The 10,000-nt window shown below is 45.4% G+C and overlaps 1 protein-coding gene across 1 annotated transcript in view; it reads right to left on the bottom strand.

Annotated features, from left to right (window-relative positions):
• LOC119596939 (transcriptional regulator Myc-A-like) overlaps positions 1-9,652 on the bottom strand; it is an 11,664-nt gene extending 2,012 nt beyond the window's left edge. Inside the window, exons 1-4 of the mRNA XM_037946320.1 lie at positions 9,499-9,652; positions 6,148-7,077; positions 910-1,250; positions 1-669 (exon numbers count right to left, since the gene is read on the bottom strand). The exon at positions 1-669 is cut by the window's left edge and continues 2,012 nt beyond it. Of these exons, the coding sequence (XP_037802248.1) occupies positions 367-669; positions 910-1,250; positions 6,148-7,066 (1,563 nt within the window). The 5' untranslated portion in view covers positions 7,067-7,077; positions 9,499-9,652 and the 3' untranslated portion in view covers positions 1-366. The remainder of the gene's footprint in view (positions 670-909; positions 1,251-6,147; positions 7,078-9,498) is intronic.
• Positions 9,653-10,000: the final 348 nt, after the last annotated feature.

A 10,000-nucleotide genomic window follows, 5' to 3' on the forward strand; every position in this document is an offset into this window, starting at 1 on the left:
TCTTTTTTTGTTGTGCTTTAAGTATTGTATACTCTACATTCACTCATCTATGTCTTTTTTTTTTCTCTCTCTCTCCTAACGTATCAATAGTAATCACCGTCGATTATATATAATATATAAAAAAAAGACATGCAGAGCCACTCAAAACTGTGACAACCTTAAATACAAAGAGGAACTTACCCTTTAATCAAGTGCAACACTAGCAAAAAATGATAGGCACTCAAATTATCACACATATACAATAAAGGCTGTTTATATAAAAATTGTAAACTGTAAATTTAAAATGCTCCCTTGATCAGTATTTACAATTTATCCACGTAACCTTACAACTAACTGTACAGAAGGGGAAGGTCGGACACGCCAGTCTCAGCTGCTGTGCGCCGCCTTCCTCTGTTGCAGAAATTGCATCTGTTTTTTCAACTTCTCCTTTTCTCTCAGGAGGCGCTCTTCCGTGTGCTGGAGCTGTTTGCAATAGACGGCCGCCTTCTTGAGGATCTGTACCTTCGGCGCCTTCTCCAGGATCTTGGTTTCAGGTACGAGCAGGCGGAGGTATTCGAAGGCGTTGCGTAGGTCCACTCTTCTTTGTCTCTCGAGGGAGTTGTGTACGGAGCGGCGGCCTTCGTCAGACTCCACTCTGTTCCTCCGTCGGTGTTTGGTGGTTTTCATCACCTGCGGAAGGCAAGGGAGGGCGCGGGTCAGCACAGTTCGGGATGGAGGAGAAGCTGATGGTTTGATATGATTCCGATTTTTTATTTTAATTTAATTTTTTAAATTTTCTTTTGAGTTTGAGATTCTGAGTGACAGGAAGAAAGACGAAAAGTTAGAAACATAAGGGCAATGTGAAACAGGAAGGTAAGAAGAAGAGAAAGAAGAGAGTGCGAGAAGAGGAAGGCACGGAAAGAGCCTCACCTCCGAGTGGTAGTCCCTCATGCGCTTGGTGTAGGCGGCGGGCTTTCCCTGAGTCTTGATCTTGACGGACACGAATCTGCTGCCGGTGGTGGCGGTGGCGGCGGTGGCGGTAGCGGCCTCCTCGCCCTCGACGTAGGTGGCCCCGGCGGAACGGCACTGGCGGTTCCTCATGGCCTCCTGGATGGCCATCTGCAGCTGTCGTTTCACGTCTACGGAGCGCTTGGACGGCGCCTGGCACCGGGGGGAGGGGGAGCGGGAGGCGCTGGTGGCGCTGGCGGAGGCGCTCAGCGGGGAGGCCGCCTCTGCCTGGTCGTTGCAGGAGACCACGTCCACTTCGTCTTCTGCAGGAGGAGAAAGGGGCGTCATTAGTATTGCCTTTGGGAAATGCACAAAAAGGAAAAGAGAGGGAGACAATATATATATATATATATATGTATATATATATATATATATGTATATATATATATATATATATATATATATATATATATATATATATATATATATATATATATATATATAAGACTTTTGTCTCAATATCTAAGACCAAAATGACGAACCCAACACGAAAAACCAGCACATTTCTAAAAACCTAAAGTACACACACGAAAAAAATAAATAAAGAAACAAACAAACCCCTCATTCACCCTGCCTTCCTTTCCCTCCAACTACCATATTAGGCCAAAATGTCTTTTTATTTATTTTACTCACTTCCCCTTTCCCTCCCCCTCACCCCAACCCCACCCCTTTCCCCCAACCCCACCCAGTAAGGAGAGTGCTTCGCGTATGCTGATGATTTACACGCCAGAGGAGGTGACGGCCACAAGATGAATGCGTCTTGTGGAGAAATATTAATAGGCCGACTTGACTCCTTCCGAAGGCTTTAAAAAAAAGTGTGCCTGGGGGAGGGGGAGGGGGGAGTGAAACAGGAAGAGAGGCGTCGAGAAAGGAAGGAAAAAAAAAGGGGGGGGGGGGAGAGAGAAAATGGAAACGCGAGAAGGAAGCGTTAAAGTAAAATGAAAGAGAAAACGGAAACGGGAGAGAAACCGTGAAGAAATGAAGAAAGAAAACGGGAAATGGCATGAAAAGGAAAACGGGGAATTGCATGAGAAGGAAAACGCATGCACAGAACATGCGAAGCGCCCCTGCATTTGAGTTGCGGATGGCATTCGGAGGCCGCGCTTTTTTTTTTTTAAATTCCGTCTTGCCCTCTTTATTTTTCAATATTTTTTTCTATTTCTATTATGTTTTCCTTCCCTCGTTTTCGCTGGAATACAATAAATAAATAAATAAATAAATAAGGCGATACGTAAACGCTAAAATTGAGTAGAGCGAGAGAGAGAGAGAGAGAGAGAGAGAGAGAGAGAGAGAGAGAGAGAGAGAGAGCGAGAGAGAGAGGAACCGAACCCTGTCTACTTACGGACGATCTTCTCCCCCGCGAGTTAAAGGAGGCAAAGTCTTGTGCGATTTGGCTCTCGCGTTCCTGTCGTGCCAAGAACGCTTCTCCCCCCCCCCCCTCCCCCTCCCTTCCACTTCCTACCCTAACCCCCCTCGTCTGGCACTTCACCCCCCCCCCCCTCCCCCCGTTTGACATTCCCCGCCGCTGCTGAGCTACTCCCACGAGGGGAAGGAGGGGAGGGGGAGGAGGGGAGACGAAGGGACACTACCTTCCCCCCCTCACCGTACTCCCCTATCCCCCTTCCCTTACAAAAATCATGGAACCTCTTAGATCACGAACACGGTTAAATACACGCACGCGACGAACAGAGGGGAAAGGGAGGGGAGGAAAGGGAGGGGAGGAAGGGGAAGGGAGCAGGAAGCTCCTATGGGTAAGCTTTTGGGAAAGGGAGGGGAGAGGGGGAGGAGAAGGGAAGGGTAAGTGAAGGGCTAAAGAAGTTATCTTATTCAATAATAACCAAATAAGATCGTGCATAAAGGGGTAAGGGGAGGGAAGAAGGGGGAAGGGATAGGGGGTGATGACGAGACCGGGCAGGGAGGGGGAGGGGAGGGGGAGGAACCGTGGGAGAGGTACGGGGAGAGGGAGAGGCGGTAGTTGAACGGGAGGGGGGGGGGGGAGTACAGCTGGCACCGAAAACTATGATGGCGGCTCCCGAACTTGGCAGTGGGCACCAGACATCCCGGGTGCCAAGCTGGCCGCGACTTCCCTCTGGTCTTAGTCGGCATTAAGGGAAGGGCGGGATGGGGGGAGGGGGGACGAAGACGGGGAGAGGAGGGAGGGAGGAGGGAGGGAGGGCAAGGGGACGATGGGGAGGGAAGGGAATAAAGGGGAGAAGAGTGACTCGTCTAGAGCAGAGGGGAGGGGGGGTGAAGGGAGGGCAGAGGCGGAGAGAGAGGGGGGAGGGGAGAGGAGGAGACTTGTCTAAAAAGGGGGGAGGGAGGGAGGGGGGGGAGTTAAATTTCTTCTAAGGGGAAAAAGTAACTCTAAGCGATTTTTAGTGTCACATGAAAGGGTTTCTTCGGGAGAGGGGAAGTTGGGGTGTTTTCCCCTCGGGGACGGAGAGCGTGCGCCCGGGACCGCAGCCTCCTCATCACGTTAAACTGAGGTGTGGAAAATACAAAACAACATAATTGGCTCCACAAAATATGCCGGGCCAAGAATGAAGCTTTATGGCGTGAAACACAATACTCTCCCGTTAGTTACTTCACCATCATAAAAAAAAGGAATTGAAAATCTTTCGAAGATGATAAAAAAAGTATAAAAAAGTTATATTGTGATAAAAAAAAAACATTGGCTATCTTGAAGCGAATATATTTTTAGACCTAAAATATAGGCCTATAAGGGTCTATGCTTGTTGCTGAGGAAGAGGGGGGGGGGGAGAAGGAAAACGTGTAGAGATGAAGGCAGAAAATGGAGAGAGAGAAAAAACAAACAAACAAACGAAAAACGAAAACGGGAAGAGGAAGCGTAAAGAGAGAGAGAGAGAGAGAGAGAGAGAGAGAGAGAGAGAGAGAGAGAGAGAGAGAGAGAGAGAGAGAGAACGAACAGAAAAAGAGAGAGATGGGGAAGGAGAGGAGAGTAATCGGAGGTCAGTGCCACCAAACACACAGGGCGATGTGCTTAAAGAGGCAGAAGGAAGCCAAGAATATCCAGTGGCAAGGAAAGGTGGCTGATGGATGGGAAGCTATTATTTTTGCGGGAAATTGAGAAGGAAGAAAGGGAAAAAAAGGATGAAAAAGAAGAGATGAAGAATAAGAATAAGAACAAGAATAATAAAAAAAAGTTTAAACACACAAAAAAAAGAGTAACAAGAAAAAACAATTAAATCAAAGTCGAAACCACGAACAACAGATCAAATGATAAGATCGAGAACAAAAAAAAACAAAGAATGCATGAAAAAAAAGTAAGAAAAAAGGTGAAAAAAATAAAAGAAAAAGAAAAAAGAAATAAAAAGAAAAGAAAAAAAGAAAAAGAAAAAAAAAGAAAGAAGGAAAAAAAGAAAGAAGGAAAAAAAAAGAAAGAAGAAAAAAGAAAGAAAGAAAGAAAGAAAGAAAGAAAAAAAGAAAAGAAAAGAAAGAAAGAAAGAAAGAAAGAAAAAAAAAAAAAACGGAATCTGCATCGCCGTCGCCAAGCATTCCTCCGCCTCGACCCGCGCGTCCGCCTGCGTTCCTCCGCCGCCTTTTTGAAGTCTCCCGTAAGGCCAATTGTATTTAATTATACTTTCCTTTTTGGCAGCTGGGTCGGCGGAGGAAAGGAGGAAGGAAAAGGAAGGGGAGGAAGAAGAAGAAAGAAGACGAAACGAGAGAGAACAATAGAAAAAGAAAGAGAAAAAAAAAAGAAAAAGAAAACTAACCGTTTGGACTCTTTCCATTATTTCATTATTATTCTTTCTGATCATATCTGTTTGTTTTCCTTTTCCAGATATGGGTCACTATGGTTTATTTTCACGAGGGAAACAAGGTTAGGCAGTAAATAATTGAGGCCAATGTATGCTGTGCCCTTGCTATCTCATAGGCAGGTGATGTCAACATTGGCACAAGACTAGAATTGCAAATAAAGAAGAGTAAATTGAGAGAGAGAGAGAGAGAGAGAGAGAGAGAGAGAGAGAGAGAGAGAGAGAGAGAGAGAGAGAGAGAGAGAGAGAGAGAGAGAGAGAGAGAGAGAGAGAGAGAGAGAGAGAGGGGGCGGAGGAGACGAGAAACGCCTTCAAACTTGAACCCAGATAAGCAGACAACAGTTATGTACCAAGAGCCACCTCCCTCCTCTCTTTTCTTCTTAATCTAATCTATCAACGGCAGCTTGCTTGGTCGGCGAGATAAAAGAGGAAGGGAAGGGAGATAAGGAGATACGCGATCTAAGAAAGATTAAAAAAAATGAAGACATGACAATGACAGAACACATGATAATGAATTTACAAAAAGGGATTGATTGTTAGAGAGAGAGAGAGAGAGAGAGAGAGAGAGAGAGAGAGAGAGAGAGAGAGAGAGAGAGAGAGAGAGAGAGAGAGAGAGAGAGAGAATACACTATCTATTGCTTATATCCTTTCGTATACGAAAAGCTTAAAGAATAAAGTCGTTATAAGCCTCCTTAAAATAAGGTTTCCCGCTCACTTCCTCCTTCCGCGTAAGCCGTCTTTACAAGAGTTATAAAGATGAAGGAATATTTGAGTAGGAAGAGAGGTTGGCGAAAGTGAGGAATAGAGAGAAAAAAGGAGAAAGGATGGAGGGAGGGTGCGAGGGAGAGACAGGAAGAGACAAATGATGATGATAATGGTAATGATGACGATAATAACAACAATAACAACAGTAATAATCGATAAGGAAAAAAAATATATAATAACAGTCTCACGAGGGAGGGTCTAACGCCGAGCGGGTCTGGTAACACTGCTTCCCCGCTGCTAGTTCGCGGCGCCGCCAACAGATGGCGGGAGCGGCCGGTCTTGCGGTCATACTTTAATATTATATCATTTCTCTGCCTCACTCATGCTGATCGGCAGTCTACCCCTAAAAGCTTGTTTATATATATATTTTTTTCTCTCTCTCCAAAAGGAAGGGAATGGAGAGTGCTTTGCGTTTTGGTGTAATGGAGATTGATCCTTGTTATTCTGTTATTCCTCAGCCTATTGGAGACGGAATTATTACATTTGTAGAGTAAAAATAAAATAAAAAATAAAAAGGGCCATGTTGTCCATATTCTCGAGGCGGAAAAAACAGAAATGCGATGATAATGTTATTTACGAGAAGGAAAGGAGGAATGGGAGAGCAAGGGCCTGGACTCACCAGTGTCTGAGGGCGTGAGGATCCCGGGCATCGTGTGGTTTTCAGGGGCGGGGACTCTGCCGCAGTAGTTGTGCTCGTTGTGCTCGATGCTGCTGCTGGAGGAGGAGGAGGAGGCGGAGGAGGAGGCGCTGCTGGAGCTGCTGCGGAAGGAGCTCTTGGCGTTGTAGCGGGAGGCGCTGTTGGTGCTCCTGGGGCTGCCGGAGGGACTCGACGTCTCGCTCATGGACTCGTCGATGTCGCAGTCGCTGTCGGTGCCGGAGGGCGTGTCGGGCAGGTTGTCCTCGGAGTCCTCCTCGTCGTCCTCGGAGATCTCGTCCGGGCGAAGGGCGTCCCTGAGGGCGGCGTCGGCCGAGCACTCGGACACTTGGCGGTCCTTCCTCGGCGCCACCTCCAGTAGCGAGGTGCAGCAGCCACCGCCGCCCCACATGATGTCTCGCTTCACGGACTCCTCGGGCACGGGCGCCATGGGCGGCGTCCACCACGAGGGGCAGCCGGCCGACCAGTCCATGCTGGTCTCGGCTCCCAGGGGCGCGGTCTCCATGCCCTCCAGGTCGGACAGGATGTCGCTGATATCTGAAGGAGGCGTGGCCGAGGGGGACTCCAGGATCTCGGGGATGGAGGCCACGAGGTCGTCCAGGTCGTGCTCTGTGGGGGGTGAGTGGGGGGGCGTGGGCAGGGTGGCCAGGTCCTGGTGGAAGGCGGCGCTGGCGGAGGCCGTGGAGGTGAAGCCCATGACGGGGGAGAAGCCGCTCATGCTGTGGTGCTCCAGCATCGCCTCGGGGTTGGCGAGGGCCAGGGCGCGGTCGTGGTCGATGTCGAACTTGCTCCAGATGTCCTCTGGCAGGGCGTGGTGGGGCATGGGCGTCGGGGAGAGCCAAGACTCCGACAGGAGGTCAGGGGAGGTCGCCATCAATGCCATGGCGGCAGAATCTGTCAGGGAAGGAGAGCAGACCAGCAGTGAATACGGAGACCAACATCAGCACTCGAGACGACACAGCAAATATCCTAGGACACGTCCCCTTATAAATATGTCTATATATATATCTACCTATCTATCTATATTTACATATAAATATAAACATAAATCTATCTATCTAAACACACACACACACACACAGGGGCCTATATATCTAAGTAAATAAAACAAATCCACACTTCACTCCATCAGGAACAATAACACGTGAGAGAAGAAATGAAAAAAAAAAAAAACACTGACACAGATAATTCAAATCCCACCCCTGAATCCTAACACCCCCCTCCCCCTCAGAGACCCTACATCCTTCGCAGTGGAGTCTGATAGTGAGTGACGTATCCACTCATTCATTCATTCACTCTCCCGCCACTAAGGTCACCCCCCTCCACCCCACCCCTGGCCGCCTCCACTCCCACCCCCTTCCCACTCCACTCTATACCCCCCCACTAACAGTTCTAGTACCCGCGTTTACACACACACACACACAACTAAAGATACCATACAAACACAGAAACACAAAAACTCACCATACCATACAAGAAATCCAAAGGATGAGACAAAAGTTAAAATCCGGAAAAAAAACTCGCTAAAAAGCACAGCAAACGGATAAACTAATCTTTGAAAACACGAGCATTACTCATTTTCACACAAAAAGACCCATAAAAGGAAAAGAAAAAAAGGATAAAGGTATATCTCACGCCTCTCATACGTGTTACATCCCCGGCCTACCAGCTCAAACAAGGAGTTGAAAACACGCAAAAAGAGACCTACTACTCAAAAGCGTGAACAGCAACGTCACGGACTATTCAGAGAGGAACGAGAGCTTTACCCATATAACGACAAACTTTAATCTAAAAGGATAATGAATGCTATCACGGCCGCCCTATATTCCTCGTTACTTTCAGTCTGAGTGTCAGAGTGAGACGGGTTTTATGAACAGACGGAAGAAATGCGAGTAAGACCATGTGCCAAAAACGCCAGTGTTGGCCAGTTCTTGCTGTCAAATTCTACCACGTGAGTCAAGGGTGTGTGTGAGAGAGAGAGAGAGAGAGAGAGAGAGAGAGAGAGAGAGAGAGAGAGAGAGAGAGAGAGAGAGAGAGAGAGAGAGAGAGAGAGAGAGGGAGAGAGAGAGTAAACTATTGTGCATACAGTTAAACAGAACCAGGACAGACCTAAAAGAAAAAAAAAATAGATAATGCGGGCATATCCTAATCGCCTACGGTCAGTACATCAAATCTTCACAAAATTGGAAATAATTTAATGCAGGCTTGGTGTCATTCTTGCTGGAGTCCCACAGACTGATCCTTGAAACGACCGATATTTCTCTCTTCTCTTCAATCTTCAACTTTCTCCTTTATCACGTTCTTGACATCTATTTACATGCAAGTAAACTACACAAATGATAAAGAAATTGCATACTTTCTCAAACCATGGACAACCAACCTAAGTTTAAAAACAAATACCGTTATTCCTTAGAGAAAAAAAAACGGAAAAAATCTCAAACGGAAACTATTAATTTACTTTAAAAAAAACATAAAAGCAAATTAGATTCTTATAAGTTTACTCGTTCTTTAAATGAACTATTTCCACTACTACAGCTTGACTGACAGCATAAACAAAGTGACAAAAAAGAGAGATTTAGAGAATCAATGGTGAATTTGTGCACTTATTTTCGAGTCTGATTTCCCGTTATTTCAAATGTCAAAAATCTTTCCGAATTCATTCTCTTTACATTCTATCAGATGGAACACATAAACAAAAGAAAAAAATCAGTTAAAGAAGAAAATTATATATATAACTGTAAAAATAATATATATATATATATATATATATATATATATATATATATATATATATATATATATATATATATATATAAAGAGAAATAAGTACTATAGTAAAGCATGACTAGCACAAAGACACGTGACTACACAGTATTTGTTTCAATGAAGAATAAATCCCAGAAAGTTATTCACTTCCATGATTCGATAACAAAAACAGCACAAGATCTTCGTTCCATAATGCGATTATCTTAATACAGTGCTATAAATATTACCTTGGTCATTTACACTTCGTGGAGACAACAAACACACACACACACACACGCACACATACAGCTGACTCCTCTACCCTAATAAAGTAACATCACAATAAAATAAATAAACACACTTATCTACACACTAAACTCACGGCTTCGATGAACTCCTTATTTCATAAATTAGAATTAATATCCTCACTTTCGAGCCTTGACCAGGCACCAACGATCACTTTTTCGTCTCGTATCTTGTATTTCTCAGACGTAAGTTTCCATAAAAATGCAAAAGAAACAAGAAAAATGGCATGTATAATACAACACACCGATTGGTAAACATACACACCTTCACTAAAATATAACGAACTTCGTTCAGTAACGGATCGAACTGGAAATGTCACTTCGGTGCTTCATATAAGTAATCCAGAGACCTAGCAACTAGGTAGGTGTGCACTAGCGCACGACATGCGTCTTTCCACGTCAGAGTCCACACATTAACTAACGACAGCAGACACTACAGAAATAAGCCCTCCCCGAGTCGAGACGCGGAGCTCCGCCCACTTCGCGCAACGTCACGACTGTAGCTCCTCCTATGTGATGTCACCGTCTTAGCTCCTCCCATTTCTTGACGTCACAATCGGAGGGAACCAGTTTTACGGGGATTGTTGCCAATGGGTGCTTATTTCATATTAAAATATTAATCACCAATGGCTAAATTAAAGAATTTCACTCCTAATCTTATAAAAGTAACTAAAATCTATTCATTTGAATAGAAATTCACTAACAACAAAAGAGCCAAAGGGGATTTCTCGCTGGAATTTCCTCGGGACTAGATTCTATCGCGTAGG

The sequence above is a fragment of the Penaeus monodon genome, chromosome 38, assembly GCF_015228065.2.
Source record: "Penaeus monodon isolate SGIC_2016 chromosome 38, NSTDA_Pmon_1, whole genome shotgun sequence".
NCBI lineage: Eukaryota > Metazoa > Arthropoda > Malacostraca > Decapoda > Penaeidae > Penaeus > Penaeus monodon.